Source organism: Pangasianodon hypophthalmus, chromosome 13 (assembly GCF_027358585.1).
Source record: "Pangasianodon hypophthalmus isolate fPanHyp1 chromosome 13, fPanHyp1.pri, whole genome shotgun sequence".
NCBI lineage: Eukaryota > Metazoa > Chordata > Actinopteri > Siluriformes > Pangasiidae > Pangasianodon > Pangasianodon hypophthalmus.
This window is the reverse complement of record NC_069722.1, coordinates 12,032,694-12,052,789: the sequence shown is the minus strand read 5'-3', so window position 1 is coordinate 12,052,789 and position 20,096 is coordinate 12,032,694. Positions and strand designations below refer to the sequence as shown.

Here is a 20,096-nt window from a genome sequence, read left to right as displayed (position 1 = left end):
ACTAAAAAACCATAACGGACCCCACTTTGAGATCCACTGCTCTAAGACACGCTCAACGGCCAGTTATGCGTGAAAACCACACACTTGGCAACACTATCCAAGACCCACCCGTGGTTTTTTTTTTTAACCCTACCCGTTTTCGCATCCTCTTCACGAACTATGATTGGTTTGTATTTCAGCTCACGCGCTCTCCGGAATGCTTTTCAATGTGAAGTGTTAACCAATCGGAGCGCAGGAGGCGGGGTTTGTTAGAATACGGGTTGGAAAATGAAGGCACACTACCATTAGAAGGCTATAAGCGCTTCCGGCTCGGGGGCTTTGTGAGCGCGGCGTGTTTAGACTGCGGCGCTGTGCGGCTTCATTCGCTCTCACACTGTTGCATGCATCCCTTTCGGCTCAACAGGCCTCCGCATACAGTGTCTGTAAGTACATTGAAATAAACTTCCGCGTATAGAATAGACGCGTTTAATTGAACAGTAGCTAAAGCAGTGAGGAAGTAGCGAGCAGAGGCGTCGTCGTGTGGAGTCGGACTTCAGACAGAGCTTTGTAATCGGAGGCGGTTAGCAGTGAAGCTAACAGTGCTGTGGGATTTACCGCGTCTCGTCTGGACTTTATTCTGTAACAGTGTATGTTTGTGGAAATTAATATTTATTCGACGTGTTTAGCTGGCTGGGCTATTCTTTTTGAGACATTTGAGAGGAATTTTGAGTTCCTCCCGCTGTAAGTGAGTTGGCCTAGTGCTCGAGCTGAGGCGAGGCGAGCTCAGCTCCCTCCACATGGTCTCCGGCGGACTGCGAGGCCGCTGCGCTAGTGCTAACATGCTAACTAGCAGTGCTACGACACCAGGCTAACGGCTGCACTTAAACACAGCGCTTAATATCGTGTAATAACGAGCTGAATGTGTAATAAACCTGAATTAGTGAATTGACAGAAACGTGCCGCTCTGTTTAGCCAGCCAGCTAACAAGAAACTCTCCTGACCTCAGGTCTGCTAGCTAGTTAGGACAACTAGCTACTCTTTAAGAGTTTAGTATTCAGGTTTACTTGAAAGTAGTCTACTATATCAGCTTCTCAGTGCACTTCAGTAATGTAGTGGTCAATAATTAGCCACTGGCTGCGCGCTTCTGAAAGCATGTCAGTCCGCTAACACTAGCGTTGGTGTTTAGGTAGGAAATGAAACGAGGCTAAGCTAGCAGCCGGTATCCGCTAAATAGGCGGCATGGTGTAACTCGGGGATTAAAGTCATTCTGGGGCATTGGGTTTATCCCCAAATCCTCCAGCGGTGAATAAATCACGAGCAGGAGGCTGTACACTGACCACATCCACCGTTATGAGCTGTGTGTTAGCTCAGCCTCCATTAGCGCCCGACTCGCGGCCTTTATCCTAATCAGCATCGATCATGAGAGTAAATTGTTTAGACACACTGCAATCACTGTTAATTTATTCCGGTTCGCTGTGTGAATATCACCGTTTAACTATCATTAGTTTATCTTTTTTTTTTTTTTTTAAATTTGGTGGGGGGTCTCCTTTAGGTCACAGGCCCTCATGGTGTTTTGCACATTTTAGTGTTTTCTCTGGTCTAATACACCCTCTTCAACTCAGGATGGACTGTTAGTTAGCTGGTTAGTTGAATCACCACGTAAGTTGGATTTGAGCCACTGATCGGAAGGTTACTGGTTCAAATCCCGGCATCGCCAAGCTGCTGCTCTTGGGTCATTGACCTTTAATCCTCAACTCCACTCCTGTCACTTTGGATAAAGCAAATGAGCAAAAATGTAAATGATCTGGGTGTGTTGTGAGCAGGGAATGCCCTGAAATATATAGGATGGGATTCAGAATACTCCAAGGCTGGGGAAACTGTGCTTAATGCTCTCTCTCTCTCTCTCTCTCTCTCTCTCTCTCTCTCCGTAGGATGGAGTGGCAGCCGGATGAACAGGGACTCCAGCAGGTCCTTCAGCTCCTGAAAGACTCCCAGTCCCCAAACACGGCCACACAGAGAGCTGTGCAGCAAGTATCCTACTCACTGGAAAGCCTTTTCTTGTCTGAAGCTTGAAGTTTACATTTACAGCATTTGGCAGACGCCCTTATCCAGAGCACTTACAATAGTGCTTTGAAGTCTATCAAAAATATGTTCTGATATTGGCTCAGTAGGTCACAAACTAGGAATACCATCAGTCCAAAACTCTGTTGGGAGGTAATAGACAATGAACAGGTTGTTAAATGCCTGAGTGGCTCTCTCACTCTCAATGTAAATAAGGCACAGGGATGGATAAATAAGCAGCCCAGGGCAAGCAGATGCCATGTCTGGGCTGTTAACGTTCATTCGTAGTTGACTGACAGACAATTAGGTTGAAGAACTAGAGAAAGAGAATAAATTCTACTACCAACTGACTTACAAAACAGAAAGGTTCATTTGGTGTATATTTAAATGTAACACAATTCACAGTGATGTGACACACCTTGTTGCTGTAACTGTAGCTCAGGCTACTCTTTCTGAATTGCACCGCCTGCTGCACTACACACATCAGCTGAAGTGCTTTTGCTCAGACAGAGCAGTTTTTACTAGGCTGATTGAGTAGCATGCCTGGATGACTGTTATAATTCTCCTGCTTGCACAATAACATTTCAGTAAAAAAAAAAAAACAGTAGATAAGACAATAAGGAAGTGGGATTGTTTTGACCAGGTTTGCACCTGGCTGTCTCAAGGATCGTGCACCTGGATTGAAATCCATTCACTGTGCCAATATGCAAATCAATTTAAGACTTAACCACCAGCTTTCTGTGGTGTTCCTGTTTTCCTGTTTCATGCCAAAATCTTGATTTTGCATGCTGCCAGCTTTGACAATCCTAGACTGTTATGGAATAATGTATTCAGAGGGGTTTTCACATGTGGTTTGGGGATTCAGATGCTTTTATACTAAAGTGGAAGTTTTATACGGAAGTGGTTTTAAGGATTAAAATTAAAAAATTGTTTTAAATGCGTCTTGACTACTTTTACACCTGTGCTTTTATCCATATTTAGTCCTGATATTTAATGTGCATGATACAACCAGGTGTAAATTTTGTGTTTGTAGTTTGTCTAGATGATGCATTCTCTCTTCCTCAATTTTCTTTTTAACCTCATCTCTGTTCCTTATTAACATGTTTAGATTTTGTCCTGGACGCAGTCAGGGGATTGTGGAGGCTGTTTCAAAATTTTACTCTGTGAATTACGGCTTTTCACAATCAGTTACAGTGGTGCAGCTGGTGCACTGGTGGATGCGCAGATTTTCTGTGCTTGGCCCATGAGCATTTCTCTACACTGTATTTCCTTAACCATGTCATCAGAAACTAGAGCAGCTGAACCAGTTTCCAGACTTCAACAACTATCTCATCTTTGTCTTGACACGACTGAAATCTGAGGGTAAGTTTTGATCTGATCTGATGCCTTGTACCTCATCACCCCCCCTTCTGTTTTCAGCTTATCTGCCTTTTTTTTCTTCTTCTTCCCCCTTCCCCGTCCTATCAAGTGTTCTCCTGGTTACCTTTATTGTTTGTCCTCCTCCCTCTTCCTAGTTGGAGCCACTTTATGGTTAACCTGTTTGTTTTTTACCCTCACAGATGAGCCGACACGTTCACTCAGCGGTCTGATTCTGAAGAACAATGTAAAGGCTCACTACCAGAACTTTCCTCCAGCAGTGGCAGACTTCATCAAGCAGGAATGTCTGAGCAACATTGGGGACCCATCTCCCCTCATTCGTGCTACAATTGGTATGTCTTCTGTGCCAAAAAACGAAGCTCAGTAATTTGTGTATTTGTTCTATCTACTGGAGTCTCCACCTCAAAACCATTGCTTCCTCTGTATTACTAATGTACTGTATCTTATCGATATTTGGACCATCATATACTAAATAAGGCCTCAGTATAGATTTGGTATTGAATTGCTTCCCTCTGCTAAAGAGATACATAATATGCTACGTAATAATTTATTTATGTGGCCGAAAAGGGTAATAAAAAGGACTCTTGTATTTGCTGAGTAACCCACGCTCATAAAATGGTGCCGTGCTGATAAAGGTATCTAATGGTGTCTCCCACGCAGGTATCCTGATCACAACCATCGCCTCTAAAGGGGAGCTGCAGACGTGGCCCGAGCTGCTGCCTCAGCTCTGCAACCTGCTCAACTCGGAAGATTACAACACCTGTGAGGTCTGCACTTATGTTTTCTCATTTACAATCCATTATCATATCTCTCATTTCTCATTCAGCCTGTGCTTCATTTTGTGTAGAATTTGAGAGATGTCTGTAAAAAGCTGTCTGTAATGCTCACCACATGCCTCTGTCTGAGCTTTAGCCTGTGTCGTGTTTAACTGTAATGGTGGTATCAGTAATACCTGAGATGGGGGCATTTCATATTTGTAATGCCTCTATCTCAGGCTGCCAGCAGCTAATCAGAGCAAGCCTGGGGGCAGGAATGATCACTTGGTGGAGCATTACCATCCCTGAAAATGTTGAATGGGTGGGATCTAAATCCCATCAGTTAAATAGAGCAAGTCTGCACGCGCACTCATTTTGAAATAAAGCCACGGTAGCTTGTTTTCTGGCATTAAGAAATGGATTGCAATACATGAACAAATTTTTTTATAGCTGTTTTTGTTCAGTAAATTATCTTTGTACACAGCCAATAATGTACAACATTCTTGGTGCCACTGTTGATCACAGGTAGTGTACTGGTTTGGCACATCCAATGTTAGCATCCAGTGGTGTTTGAGTGTAATCCAACATAATAAAATTGGTGTGCAGTAAGAAGCAGTAACATGGTTTGCCTCTCCTTTATCTTTTCCTGTGTGCTCAGGGATCATTTGGTGCCCTGCAGAAGATATGTGAAGACTCATCCGAGCTGCTGGACAGTGATGCATTGAACCGACCTCTAAACATCATGATCCCTAAATTCCTGCAGTTCTTTAAGCACTGTAGTCCCAAGATTAGGTAAATCACAGGAGATTATCCACAGCTGTTTCATCATATATCCTGCTAGAGCTGTGGAGTACCTATTACACAGATAAATCTTTTGTAACAGATAACTTTGTTTCTACAGATCTCATGCTATTGCTTGTGTGAACCAGTTTATCATTGGTCGAGCTCAAGCCCTGATGGACAATATCGATACCTTTATTGAGGTAACTCGTGATATTGATTTACTGTGGTGGTTGTGAATGGTTGTTTGTCCCGTTGCTGTTTTTCACGTCTGACTCGTCTTTCTGTGGTGTGATAGAGTCTGTTTGCGCTGGCTGCAGATGAAGACTCTGAGGTGAGGAAGAACGTTTGTCGAGCACTGGTCATGCTGCTTGAGGTCCGAATTGACCGCCTTATCCCACACATGCACAGCATTGTTCAGGTAAGACTCCTCTTCCCAAACACACACACACACACACACACACACACACACACACACACACACAAAACCTTCACTGGAATGCCCAATCAGCAAATTTATTTATTTATTGCATTTTCAGTACATGCTACAGCGCACACAGGACCCAGATGAGAATGTGGCTCTGGAGGCTTGTGAGTTTTGGCTCACTCTGGCTGAGCAGCCCATCTGTAAAGAAGTTCTGTCTGGACATCTGGTTCAGTGAGTTATCAGTGAAATATATTATAAGTTCAAAATGTATATATTTAGAAATTAGCCAATCTGGCACTCCTGGAACTCAAAGTCTTCATCCCTGTCTGATTATGTCTAGTTTTTTTTTTTTTTTTCTTGTAGTCATGTAGCCTCTTGTGGCTAAGTGCCAGTGACACTTTTGAAAATGATGTCAAGTCAGAGGTGCCAACATCTACGATTTGGCTGTAGCAGTTACACTTTTTTACCTTAGTGATAGCAGAGACACCAGAAAACCATGTTTTTCTGCTTTATCAGTTAAATCAGTGGTCTGACCAAACATGAATAAAACTCACCCAGTAGAAAAGGTTGTTTGGCCCACATTTTGGATTTTGGCAACAGTCGTATGCTAGGATTTTTTTATTTATTTATTTATTTTTTTGTAATTCTGTTTTTCTCGTTGACTGCTAGAATGTTCTTTTTAGCAGTGTTGACACACCTCAAGTTTTAAAAGGTTTCAGTAAGAAGCTGAGTCTGTTTTATTCAGCAAGTGCATCAACTGGTAGCTCAGATAGTGTTAGCATGTAGCCTAACAAGCTTCATATGTTGAAAAAGAAAAAAAAATGCAGACAGTTTAAAATGTTACATTTTAAGTAATTCAAGAAGGTGAGACTCCACCGAATGATTTCTGTAGCAGTTTAAGTCTTCCTGCTTGGACGTCTACCCTTTATAAAAGCAAGGCGAAGGACAGACTCCTTTGCATAAGGATTAGCTCTGCGGAACCTCTGCCGGCGCGTGGTGAGGCAGATTATCCCCAATTTGCAAGGTGACACAAAGTATGGTTGACACGATAAGTTAGACTTATGAGAAGAAAAAAAAAGATTGTAAAATAGCACATCAATTGTGATACTTTCTCTCAGTTATTTATTCAGAGAGCGAAATCTCCTCATAAATATTAGGCTCATTTAGCAAAAACATGGCCTCCTGTATTTTATTTATTTATTTATTTATAAATCAGTACAGGAAATTAAGTTTCAAGTATGGACCCTAGGATAGTTTGTCTAAGGAATTTACTAGCATAGAAAGTGGCTGAGAGTCATGCTGGGTGGAGACGGGTGATGTGTAGGTCACACATTCATCCTGTCACCATGGAGATGACGACACCAAAGTCCTTGACTGTTAGTGATGCTCTGTGTATTCATACTGTCTGATCCACTGCAGCCCAGTGTCTCTCACCCACTGGCACCTTCCTTGTGACATGAGTACTAGAAAATTTATTTTAGCATTCCTTACACCAATTTCTTGTGGCTTTTACAGTCAGAGATTTCAACATCGATCATGGATATTAATACAGAATAGATGCATTATCACTGCCAATAATTTTACTTACATAGCAGATGTGTAAAGTATCTTTACAGAAATACACATTGATTTCGATCTGTAGTGAGCCATCCACGGGAGCAGTTGCAAGGAAAACTCCGTGAGAAGGAAGAAACGTTGAGAGGAACCTGACTCAGAAGGGAACCCCTGCTCGTTCGGGTGGCAGCAGATTGTGCCGTTGAGTCATTACTCTTCCGCAACTGTATGCTATAAAATGAAACCGTACTGACTACTTAAAAATTATCTCTGGAACTGGTAGTTGACCGTTTATTTGTAAGCTTGGCTAGGCACTGTGGTAAAACTGGACATCAAATCAGGGGTCGGATGGCGTATGAATTAAATTTATTTTTAACCCATGTGCAGCTGAGCAGCTGCTAGCTCAACACATTCATATGTTGCAAATCTGCCTCCTTTTAGACTGATTCCTATCCTGGTAAATGGAATGAAGTACTCTGAAATCGACATAATCTTGCTGAAGGTGAGCACACATTTGCTTTTATTTGCTGAAGGCTTTTGTCTAGTGTATGGCCTGTCAATGGGAATGACGATATCTTTCATCTTGAGACTCTTCTATGATGTTTCATGTATTCATACTGTCTGACCCAGAGGCCTCCTGTCTGCACTTCATTGAGTTTAATGTCTGTATTTGTGGGAATGGAACCGTTTGTGCTGCACAGTGTTAAGCGGACTGTTAGATATTACAGCTAATGTGATCTTACTGTGTGGGTGGAACGTGTGATTTCTCTTAACTCATTTGTCATGCATCACAGGCAGCTTTGTTGGAAAATGGTCACGCAGTTAAAATTAGGACTTGCTTTTCATTTACACATTTGAATAAATTTTGAATAAATTTCAACCCATAGTCCCATTACAGATACATTCCCATGCTGATGTTTGTTTCAGACTGAGCAGAAAGTAGTAAGATCAACTGTAGCACAGCCATCATTTGGTTATTTGAGGAAAGAGTGTTGTTTTGACAACACCTGTCAGTCACAGTCTACTGTTTGTTTGAACTTATAGGGTGATGTGGAGGAGGATGAGGCTATTCCGGACAGTGAGCAAGACATTAAACCACGTTTCCACAAGTCTCGCACAGTCACACTGCAGCACGAGGGAGGCGAGGGAGAGGAGGGGGAGGACATTGACGAAGATGATGATGATGACGATGACACGCTGTCTGACTGGAATCTGCGTAAGTGCTTACACCTATTCATGCACTTCAGGTTACATTTTATTACTTGTATTGCCTTGCCTTTTTCTGTGGAATATTAATGTGCACCTATTTTCAATGAATAGATGGTTATACACTGGTAATAAGCATGTAGTGCCAAAAGAAAAGTAATTATGACTAAACGTAAATGAGATGGTGAGTGCTGGGCAGGTTTCAGTTGAAGTGATGACAAGCTATACCTTGACTGTCCATGATGTTCAAGTATTCATACTGTCTGATCTGCTGAGGCCAGTGAGGCAAATCCATGTGTTCCATACACATAATGCCTAAAGCTGAAGTACAAAGTATAAGGCATAACAATGACTTAGGGAGATATTTTTTGATTATCACACACCGGCTTGATGCATAATATTTTTTAAATCTTATTTATAGGAAGCTTTCTTTTGCACAAATAAAAAATTTTAACATAAAATATAAAACTGTTTGACAGAATGACATAAGAAATGAGCATCTTCCTTCCATTTTTAGGAAAATGCTCAGCTGCAGCACTGGATGTGTTGGCAAATGTGTTCCGGGACGAATTGCTACCCCACCTACTCCCTCTGCTGAAGGACTTGCTGTTTCACCCAGACTGGGTGATCAAGGAGTCTGGCATCCTGGTCCTGGGAGCCATCGCTGAGGGTATTTGAATTCTGCCATTAGTACAGTCATTTAACATGCAGATTTTTCTTCATTATGTGATTTCCATTCTGATCCTCAAATTGTAGCACATGTATATTTATGACTGAAGAAGTAGAGCTGGTCACTCACTGTTTCCCATGTTTGCACTCTCCCCTGTGTAGGGTGTGTGCAGGGAATGGTTCCCTACCTGCCAGAGTTGATTCCTCACCTAATTCAGTGTCTGTGTGATAAGAAAGCTCTGGTGCGCTCCATCGCCTGCTGGACGCTGAGCCGCTACGCTCACTGGGTGGTGAGCCAGCCGCCTGACGCCTACCTCAAACCGCTCATGACAGAGCTGCTCAAACGCATTCTTGATGGCAATAAGAGGGTGCAAGAGGCTGCCTGCAGGTATGTGTGTGCAAAATGGCAACAATACCTGTGTAGCTGACCTTCAGTCAACCAAGGTTTTAGCTAGGAGAGAAATTCAAATGGTCTTCTAGGCTTGATATAATCTTTCCTACCGTACATGGTGACGTTTGGTTCCGACTAAATATATATTTAATCAATAATTACCACAGAAACCTTTTAAATGGTAAAAATACATACTTGTGCATGTGTGTGTCAGATTTGTATCAGACTGCCAGCACAGAAGGATAACATTTTTACAATTTACCATAATTTCCATTTTTTAAGTGTGAATATGGGGCTAATAGCCCATTATTTAAGCTTCTTCTAGTTTTGGATATATCAGCCTGTTAAATTGTATGTTGTACTTTAAAGCTGTTTCATTTAGTTGTGTTGATTCATAGTTGTTGAAACAGAAATCACCTCAGTGCGGACCATAACAACCACTTCAATATTGCCTGACCCAGCTGGTCATGTTCAAGAAACAGCTAGAGCTATCTGAATTTGATAGTTATTTGACCCTCGATTGACCCGACTGCAGGAACTGAACCAAATATCCTATATATTATGCATTTCAGGCAGTTTTGCTGCAAGTACATGCACAGAACAACAACAAAAAAGTTGATGTTTTGAACTAGTTATTTATAATATCTTATTTCTTATGCACTCTGTATAATCTGTGCGTGTTTGAATTTCTGCATGCACTTTCCAGTGGTTGACTTTTTTCTATAGTCATATTTTTAACTAATGAATGAGTTTTATGAGTTTTATGAGTACGTTTTCAGCCCTGTCTTCTATTCCATGCCCTTCAGCTAAAGTATTTTGCTGGTTGATTTGGTAATTGGTTTGATTTCACAATTTTTGCTCTGGTCCAAGTTTGACAAATGAACTTTCCTTTTTATGTAAAAACTGATTTGACTCAAAAGTGCCTCTCAATTGATTTATAAATGACATAATTATATTTATTTGGTTGGGTTTGATTTACTAGGCAATTATTAAATTGTTATTCGGGATTTTATTTATCGTTATTGTTTTACGAAAAGGAAAATCATGCACCGGAGACACATCTATATCATAGAAGCCTAGCTTCACTCTTATGGTTTCTTTTCCCTGCAGTGCGTTTGCAACTCTGGAGGAGGAGGCTTGCACAGAGCTTGTTCCTTATCTTGGCTTTATTCTGGACACACTAGTCTTTGCTTTCGGGAAATACCAGCACAAAAACCTGCTCATCTTGTATGATGCCATTGGGACATTGGCTGACTCTGTGGGCCATCATCTCAACCAGCCTGTGAGTTTTCAGCACTGATTTAAGGACATCTGATTTAAAAAGAAAACTGTTCTTCTCGGGCTGCATTTATATATTCGAATTCTTAATCAGTTGAACTTTCTATTTGCTTAGTCTTGCTATATTTACTCCACTTTCTCACAGGAATATATCCAGAAGCTGATGCCTCCTCTCATCCAGAAATGGAATGAGCTGAAGGATGAGGACAAGGATCTGTTCCCTTTGTTAGAGGTGAGGATGAATTAAATGCTGCATTAAACACATTGCCATGTATTGCCCAGTGGGAATATTTTTGTTGAGATTCTCCCTCTTGTTCTCTAGTGTCTCTCATCAGTGGCCACGGCTCTGCAGAGTGGCTTCCTGCCCTACTGTGAACCAGTGTATCAGCGCTGTGTCACTCTGGTGCAGAAAACCCTCGCTCAGGCAATGGTGAATGCATATACATGGCAAAAACTCACCCATGCATACTGCTTAATTTGTGTTTATATATACACTGACCAATCAGATGATTATTCTGTGACATTATTTCTGTGTGGTTACAAAGTTCCTAGTGCATTGAATCTTTTCTCTGCCCATTTAATTTCACTGCTGCTGTAGCAACTAGAAATACTGGTATACTAGAAATGTTATTTATGCAGTGTCCTAGAACAGGGGAGCTATTGATGTGATGTGATGTGATAAATTGCACTACAACACACTTTTCAGATATCACAGGTATCATTAATAATGTAATAAGTTCAATTTATATAGTACATTTCTCAAACCCAAGTTTGCTTTACAGAGGAACCAAATAGCATTGCAACGGAAGCAGGGTAGTCACGTTTGAAATGAAAGGCTAGTAGAACATAGAATATTCATGGTTTACATTAATACATTATTCATGGTATATCTTAATGTATCACGAAAATGTCAAAGCATTATGATGCCATTTTGGCAAAACAGATGCCTTTTCTTGGAGCACTTCCTGATCTGTCCCTTGTCCTTACAGATGTATAACCAGCACCCAGAGCAGTACGAGGCTCCTGATAAGGATTTCATGATCGTGGCTCTGGATCTCCTGAGCGGCCTGGCTGAGGGACTCGGAGGCCACGTTGAGAGACTGGTGGCTCGCAGCAACATCATGACCCTCCTCTTCCAGTGCATGCAGGTACACAAAGAGACAAAACCTTGTGCATGGAACACAAAAATGTGTTTGGGAGGCTAAAATGTTTTCTGTGTAGGACACTATGCCGGAGGTGAGGCAGAGCTCATTTGCTCTGTTGGGAGACCTGACCAAGGCCTGCTTCCTTCATGTCAAACCCTGCATCTGTGAGTCCTGCCTTGGCAATTGCTCTCCTAATGTTAGAAATCATTGCAGCAGTTTTGGTACCATGTAGAGTGCAGAGTGTAAGGGATGTTCAGTGAGTACGATCTACTGATTTGTGTGTGTGTGTGCTCTACAGCTGAGTTCATGCCTATTCTGGGGCTAAACCTGAACCCAGAGTTCATTTCTGTGTGTAATAACGCCACCTGGGCCATCGGCGAGATCTCCATACAGATGGGTGAGTTTGGACGTCTAAAAGAATACTCTCTCCATCCACCACATATCTGTTATATGTGTGGTTACCATGAAACAGAATTTAAATTTCCCTGAGACAAGAATGGAAATCGCACCTACCCAAATCTCAGCTATATAATGTAAATTCAAGCCTAACTGTTAATTTAGTCGTGGGGCAAAACGGGTATGGGAGAAAAAATCAGTTTTAGTTGCTTGTGCTACCTTTTTATTTGTATCCATGCATGACCAGGCAGCTTTAAGCTATATGAGTTCGTTGGTGACACAACCACAAATGTTTCCCTCTGAAAATTAGTAAGTCTCTGTATTAAGCCCTAAATCTGTATAATTAATCTTTTCACACACCTTTGAAATCTCATGAATTAAGTCAAAAATGCATGATTTGGTTCTTTTCTCAGTACAGAATTGTCAGTCTTTGCCTATGGTAATCACACACATATGCAGTAGGAAAATGCTCAAGTAAAATAAGTTGAAAATGCTCAAGTAAACATTAACCTGCCACTTCAATAGGAACACCAATAGCCCTGCTTATTCATGCAATGATTCAGTCAGCCATTCATAATCATATCTTTTCCCCATTCTGATGTTTGATGTGAACATTACTTGAAGTTCCTGACTTGTATCTGTATGTTTTCATGCACTGCACTTCTGGCACATGATTGGTATGAATGACTTTAATAGGTGTGCATGTGTTCCTATTAATGTGGCTAGTGAGTGTATTTCGCTAAAGGATGAAAATTAATTTGTCATTAGCTTTTGAGAAAGATGCTAAGACAGCTTGTGTTTGTGTGTACTCCTAGTCCTGTGTACTCTTGTTTTAGTCCTACTGCTGGGCATCTTGTGTGTGTGTGTGCATTCGTTTGTGCATGCTAGGCTGCAGGCAGGCTAGTGACAGTGTTTGGTGTCTCTACAGGCTCAGGTGACAGGAAGCAGGGAGGTGATTGTACAGGTGAGATAGGAAGGAAGCTGATCGTTTTATGTGAAAACGGACTGCTTTACTTTATCTGAAATGGTTTACCCCAGTGATTAGTGATACTCAGTACTGGTTAGATGCTCTCTTCTTTTTCCTGTTTATTGTGGCTCAGCTGTTTTCTCTTGCGGTCTCAGGTGCAGAGATGGAGCCATATGTGGGGTTGGTGCTTAACAACCTGGTGGAGATTATAAATAGACCCAATACCCCCAAGACTCTGCTAGAGAACACAGGTACGACAGTTACAGTGTGACTTCAGGTTTCCTTCTGTGCTGCACTGACCTTTATGATGAACTGTGAAACAGACAAAGAACAAAATCAGAGCTGTGGAACTTCACATTCAGATTACACTTTTCATTCTGTCCTGAAACAGCTATTACGATTGGCCGACTGGGATACGTTTGTCCTCAAGAGGTGGCACCCATGCTGCCTCAGTTCATACGGCCTTGGTGAGTCTTTGAGCCCTGCTCCCACTTCCCATAAAATATATGGACTTTTGATCTCGATTATTAAGATGCAGTTTTTCACAATTGAAGTTCTTGAAGGTTTCGTATTTTTCCTGTATTTCAGGTGTCAATCGCTCAGAAACATCAGGGACAATGAGGAGAAAGATTCAGCCTTCAGAGGCATCTGTTTAATGATTGGGGTAAACCCTGGAGGTGTGGTGCAGGTAATTGACCAGTACTAATTTTCAATTCAATTCAGGCAAAAAATAAATTATAGGCATGTTCTGCTTATGTTGCTGCTCTCAGTTATGTTGTCTCTGTCCTCAATCCTGGATCATAAATGCTCCACATGCTTCATAAGAATAGACTTGCTATTATTGTAATGTTCGCTCTGTCTGTGTGCCATAGATCATGTGGAACACTGCTCCACAATCGACAGTAAAGATTTAGAAGCTTGCCTGTGTATCATTGATCGCAAATGAATAAAGTCTTCTTATTCTGAATGTTAACCGACAGTGTGTGTTTCATACAGGACTTCATTTTCTTCTGCGATGCTGTGGCGTCTTGGGTGAACCCAAAAGAAGACCTGAGAGACATGTTCTACAAGGTAACCATCAAAAAATGTGGACTTTATTATTATTATTATTATTATTATTATTATTATTACTAAAAATCTATCTCTGCTAAGGAAAGCTAAGGAGTCATTGCATGTTAAATGTTAATGTGATCTGTTGCAGATCTTGCATGGCTTTAAGGACCAGGTTGGAGAGGAGAACTGGCAGCAGTTCTGTGAGCAGTTCCCCCCACAGCTGAAGGAGCGGCTATCGGCCTGCTACGGCGTTTAGATGCCCCTCCTCACTGACACAGGACACGCCTGTTAGGTACAGCATCTCAGTGTTCATACTTGCCTCACCCTTTATTAAATGTAGCTATATGTCATTGTTCAATAATACATAATCCCAGGTCTAGAAAGTGGTGCTGCATTTAGGTGTCTAGACATTGACTCATTTTTAGACATGCATATTTTTCTGGACACTGAGAGATCAGTGTGTTGGGTTGAGTGTGAAATCTGTGTTCTGGACATTTGGAGCAAAGCAGACATTCAGATAGATTCGAAGTGACTCGGAGAAGTTATTTTCATTTTTGAACGAGCAGTTTCAACTGGCAGGCTTCACCCCAATTGTTCATCAGTGACCCTAATTAAACAAACATTAATACAGACAATAGCGATGTAACTGCTTCTGGTTTTGCAAATACTTCATGCAGAGTATTTACTTAACAAAAGTAAGTGGACACACCTGTTATCAATGCTTTTGTTTTATTATAGTTTTTCTGATTAAATATGTTATTTTAGATCAGTGTAGGTCCTAGATGTAAATTGCTTATGGGGGATTTTTTTTTTTTTATCATCATGCCTTATTGGGCAGGAAGATGTCTTGACACAGTAACTGTTGACCAGTAATTGTTACAGTAATTGTAACATTTATATTCCCAACTTTTCCATCCTTTCTTCAGGTCGAATCTCCGGGAGGGTCACTGGGGGAACTCATCCATGTGTGTGTATTGCCCTGCTGCTGGAGGGGGGAGGCTGGCGCGACGATCATCCCTGCACCCTGTGTCTGTGTGAGGGAGGGTGGGAAGGGTGGGAGGGGGTTAGGGGGAGCCAACCTCTGCATCTAACGCTGCGGTTTAGCGTCCCGCGCTCTGAGTAGGAATTTTAAATAAAAATGGAAGCAAAAAGGGATCTAGGCTGGGATAGAGGGAGGGAGGGAACTCGTAGGCAGGGCTTGCCACCTGATAACTCCACAGCTCTCTTCTGCTGCGGGAGAGCACTATCGGGAGGGGGGAGGCTGGGTGGCACCAATGCACCCACCAATAGTACAGTCTAGTCTAAGCCCTGGCACCTCAGCTAGACGCCTATAGCACACAAGCGCATTCAGTAGACCGGCACACTCGTTAGACAAGCTTAAGGCGACCTGTTGCCCGGGTGGTATTTCTATAATGCATACATAAGAAAACTACAATATCTTAAAAGGTATTGGTTGACCACATCAATACTAAAATGATTTTTAACCACAGGGATTGTTGGCTAGAGGTAAGGCACGAGATATTTATAACAATAGGGAGATAAGTACTAGCACCTTTTAAAAATATGTGATCATTACCAGTAAGTACAGTGCATATTGTCTCGCTTTCAGGCTGTTTTGCATATTTCCAGGCTGTTGTCGTTGTAACCACTTTGCAGCTGGCACTTAAGGTTCATTATTCTCCCCGTCAAAGTGTTTCGTGTTAACCCTGATTCTGCTGTAACCAGAACAACCTTCAGGAACTGTAACTCTAGTGCTCACTGTTTTTTCCTTTCTTATGCTTGCTTAGATAAGGGAATGATAAAGGTTTGCATGACTCTGGACCCTTGGAGAAATCTGTGCAATGTGCAGGTGTCAGGTTATTGTTTCTTTTAAGATTTTCTTTTCTTTTCTTTTTTTTTTTTTTTTTTTTATTTCTTTTTAATTCAGAGCTTCTCACTGTACAGTGTTAGCAGGCGTAGCTTTATTGTGAATTTTCTGTTAGGTCGGTGTGGATCGATGTTCCATTTCCTTTTTCAGCAGTAGTTTGTGAGCTGTTTCACATCTAGATGTACTCCACTAAGAAACCATACTGCAGCCTGAACTTCCTGTAAACTAAGAGAATGTGCTGCTAATGCTTTTAAAAGCAAATGTTATTAATTAAATGTTAAGGTGTCAGAACCCATTAAGGGGTTTTAATGCACTTTCTCTTATAAGGAATTTCACACAGCAATCCAGCAGGCTACATTAATGTCAAACTTGGTTAAAGGCGAGCTCCACTTAATGACGCTATTTCACAGCATAATAAACATGAGATGAAGGCACACAGTGTTTTATCACGAGCGTGTAACTGGTGGTCCCCTGTACCGACAGCTTTTATGTATCAAGATTTGTACAGTTGATAAAGCCGTGTGTGGACGATAGCGTGTGGACGATAAATGCATATTCTAAATTAAGTGGCAAGTCTAAAACTTCTTCCAATCTTAAATGACTAATTCATTAATTCGTGCACTGTGACTCAACTTGTAGTTTAATGTAAAAGCAAACGAGTGACTCGAAGTTTAATGAAGGAAAGTTTTGTTTGTGTAGCTATGGGTAGGCACAATATGCTGAATTTAGATTTCTTTTGGCCATCTTTATAAGACAAAAACAGGTATGAGATGCATATAAAGAATTGCACTGTTTCCCAGACAAAGCCCATAGTCAAAACTTGCAGGTTGTTCACCATGTGTTTGCTATATTAAGCTGATTTGACTGAGGCCTTATAGGATGCACACACCTGATTTATCTCTGCACAATTTTACATATTTGGCTTTAATACCAAAAAAACGTACAAAAAGCAGAGGCTGTTTGTTTATATAGCCATAAAAGCAATAGCCATGTCTCTGCTAGCCTGCAGACGCTTACGTGTCTTCAAGGTCCACCAGGCTTGCGGTGTCTTAGTCAGACTTGATGTAAAGTAAAACTGTAACATGCATGAAATGAAGACTCAGTGTGGTGCTTGTTTAATGTCTTTCTTCTGGATTTTACTTCCTGTGATGAGATCATTTGACCACCACTGAGCCAGTAATAGGTGATTTGAAGTACCTTTTAAAATTGATTTGCTTCTTCAATAATAGCAATGACAATCTAATTTCCACTATCTACTCTTTTGCAAACTGCTCCTTCCTCAGGACTTGAGAAATAAGTAAATGACAAAGCAAGTGTTGGTCAGTAGGCATTCAAGGGGGGGGGAAAGGGGGAATTACACCAACTAATATAAGATTTTGTGCAGGTTATTTTCTACCTATAAACCAATCTATGGTTAATAAATAATTAATTCTGAAGTACAGAATTTGAAGACCATCCTAAAGTGTGCAGGCCAGCCAAACCGATTGTAATCAAACAGAAACTCTGCTGTGAGCTCCCTGTTATAAGAAATACATTTTATTTAAAAAATGCAAAGCAAACTCCTTATTTCCTGCAATATGATTTGTCCACATGTGCTTTTTTGTTATATAATTTTATTTTTTGTTTTATTTTATTTTGTTATATTTTGTGTTTTATAAGCACAAAGGTTTATTTGGACTTTAAAAGTTTTTTTTTATTATTTTCTTTTTGTTTAAAGAATTTTGTTTGTTGTTTATCAACCAGTTCTGACAAGCATTATTATTATTATTATTATTTTTTTAATCAACCAGTTCCAAAAAGCAATTAAGATGGAAGGAGGGGAATGCATTTGAGCCTGTACTGTGTACTTAGAAAAAAAAAAAATCTGCTGAATGATGTAGTGTTTTTTTCCTCTTCCACACTGTGGTGCAAACTCATTTATCTCTCATCACCTTTCTGTTTTAATTCTGTGAAATGGGGAAATAAATTCTTTTCTACCAATGGGGGAACAAGTGTACCGTCTCATTTCAGTTAGAGCAAATGTTTAACATGTGCATGTTACAGTAAGACTGTTGTGATTTCTGATTTAGAAATGATTAATTTAGGATGTATGAAATGTTTCACTTTGAGAACATAATCCAGTTGATGAAAGTGCATATGGACTTTTTTCTGAAAACTAAAAAAAAGTGCATTAAAGTCCTACAAATGTCAACACAGTTTTTCTGTTTGTTTTTTTTATTTTTTTATTTTCTTTTAATAAAGATTTTAATATTTTATGATACTGCAACATTAAATGTAGAATATTTTAATATCTTTTCTAGTCTTGTTATTCAGCATGACCAAAAACTCGTACATGAAATACCGTTTACATTCACACTGATGTATGGCAGCAGTTCCCAAGTCCAGTGCTGGTGGGCTGTTGTCTGTCTCAGTTTGTTGATTTACATGAAAGAGATTGACTATTCAACAATGACCATTTACTACAAATAGTCAGCCAAAAACACTTTTTTTTTGATAAATAGCCAATAACCTAAGGTACTGTACTTAGTAATGAATGTTAATGATTCGCAATTTGCACACTTTAATGAATTATTGACTCATTTAAGTGGACTTGCTTACTTTTTCTTCATTGGGATAGTATAGTATACTCACTGAGCACTTTATTAGGAACACCTGCACATTCACGCAGTTATCGAATCAGCCAATGAGATGGCAGCACCGCAGTGCAAAAAAAATCATGCAGATACAAGTCAAGAGCCTCAGTAATGTTCACATCAAACATCGAAATGAAGGAAAAATGTGATCACTGTGGCTTTAAACGAGGCATGGATGTTTAGTACGAGAAGGGCCGGTTTGAGTATTTTCAGAAACTGCTGAGATTTGGGGATTCTGACACACAACAGTCTCTTACACAGAATGGTGCGAAAAACAAAAAACATTGAGTGAGTGGCAGTACTGTGGGTCAAAACTCCTTGTTGATAAGAGAAGTCAGAGGAAAATGGCCAGATTGGTTGAAGCTGCCTGGAAGGATATAGTAACTCATATAATCACTCTTTACAACCATGGTGAGCAGAATAACATCTCAGCATGCACAAAACACCAACCTTGAGGAGGCTGAGATGATTATATGAATTACTATAGACTTCCTGTCAGCAAGCAGGAAGCAGACCAGTCTGGTCATTCTCCTCTGATCTCTCTCATCAACAAGGTGTTTCAGCCTGCAGACCCTCTTCTCACAGGATGTTTTTTGTTTTTCACACCATTCTGATTAACGTTAGAGACTGTTGTGTGTGAAAATCCCAGGAGATCAGCGGTTTCTGAAATACTCAAACCAGCCCATCTGGCACCAGCAATCATACCACAGTTAGTAAGAGATCACACTTTTCCCCATTCTGATGGTTGATGTGAACATTACCTGAAGCTCCTGACCTGTATCTGCATGATTTTAATGCATTGTGCTGCTGCCACATGAATGAATGATTGGATAACTGCATGAATGAGCAGTGTTCCTGTTAAAGTGATCAGGGAGTATAGCTATATGCCTCTGTTTTACTATAATTCATAGACCCACTTGATAATTACTCTACTCATGTGCTGAGAACTGAAGTCTCTTTTGCTACCACATTTATGATTCTAAGACCTGAATCCGCTTAGAATTGTATATGTAGAAGAATTTCCTCCTCCACATTTGACCATACATTCATCCATTCTAAATATAGTGACTTGGCATATGTAAAATATATGGTTCAGTGCAAAGATTTGTATACGCTTACTTAGGCATTACAGAAACTATTGCTAGTGAATCACTCAAAAACAGTATCTGTGGTTTTATTCCACATTCCTCTAAGAACTTTTAATGTCTCTTGAAGGATTTTTTAAATGGAATCTGTTGTTATTTTCCCACTCTAATTTCTATTATGTTTCCTGTTTTAAGACTTGTGATAGCTGGATCCCACTGACATTAACAGCCAGATCCTTGTATGTGAGCCTGAACCTTTCATGACTAATAGTAAAGAATTTAGACACGTTACTGAGCCATATTCAAAGGAACAAGCTTGTCAGTGGGGAGGCAAACAACATTTAAGTCGTGTTGTAACTGGTTTTCAATAAGAAAACTATTAAACTATTAAACAAAATCCCTCATATGTCTTGAGATCTGATTGCTGTGAAGGCCAGAGCACATGATTTACATCATACTCATCAAACTGTTCA

At 40.5% G+C, this 20,096-nt stretch overlaps 1 protein-coding gene and 1 non-coding gene across 5 annotated transcripts; both read left to right on the top strand.

Moving 5' to 3' along the window:
- Positions 1-275: 275 nt before the first annotated feature.
- On the top strand, positions 276-18,096 carry tnpo2a (transportin 2a). 4 transcript variants are annotated; one of them, XM_026916696.3, is made up of 26 exons: positions 276-422; positions 1,911-2,010; positions 3,327-3,402; positions 3,600-3,749; positions 4,078-4,184; positions 4,831-4,964; positions 5,074-5,155; positions 5,251-5,373; positions 5,492-5,610; positions 7,375-7,435; positions 7,978-8,149; positions 8,657-8,809; positions 8,971-9,196; positions 10,310-10,481; positions 10,623-10,709; positions 10,800-10,907; positions 11,467-11,625; positions 11,699-11,786; positions 11,921-12,019; positions 12,947-12,982; positions 13,141-13,236; positions 13,377-13,452; positions 13,574-13,673; positions 13,982-14,056; positions 14,187-14,330; positions 14,965-18,096. In XM_026916696.3, the coding sequence occupies exons 2-25, from the start codon at positions 1,912-1,914 to the stop codon at positions 14,292-14,294; spliced, it is 2,706 nt and encodes a 901-aa protein (XP_026772497.1). In that variant the 5' UTR covers positions 276-422; position 1,911; the 3' UTR covers positions 14,295-14,330; positions 14,965-18,096. The 4 variants fall into 4 exon arrangements, with proteins under 4 accessions (XP_026772497.1, XP_026772496.1, XP_053095045.1 ...); XM_053239069.1 differs by lacking the exon at positions 276-422 and adding an exon at positions 462-626; XM_026916695.3 differs by lacking the exon at positions 12,947-12,982.
- LOC113528656 (small nucleolar RNA SNORD41) lies at positions 7,493-7,563 on the top strand. The gene has a single exon (XR_003402971.1). It is a non-coding gene; the product is annotated as a small nucleolar RNA SNORD41 (small nucleolar RNA).
- Positions 18,097-20,096: the final 2,000 nt, after the last annotated feature.

Coding starts and splice junctions, on each gene's coding strand:
- tnpo2a (XM_026916696.3), top strand. CDS start 1,912: ATGGAGTGGCAGCCGGATGAACAGGGACTCCAGCAGGTCCTTCAGCTC. Junction 3,750..4,077: donor CCTCATTCGTGCTACAATTG/GTATGTCTTCTG, acceptor TCTCCCACGCAG/GTATCCTGATCACAACCATC. Junction 11,787..11,920: donor TCATGTCAAACCCTGCATCT/GTGAGTCCTGCC, acceptor TGTGCTCTACAG/CTGAGTTCATGCCTATTCTG.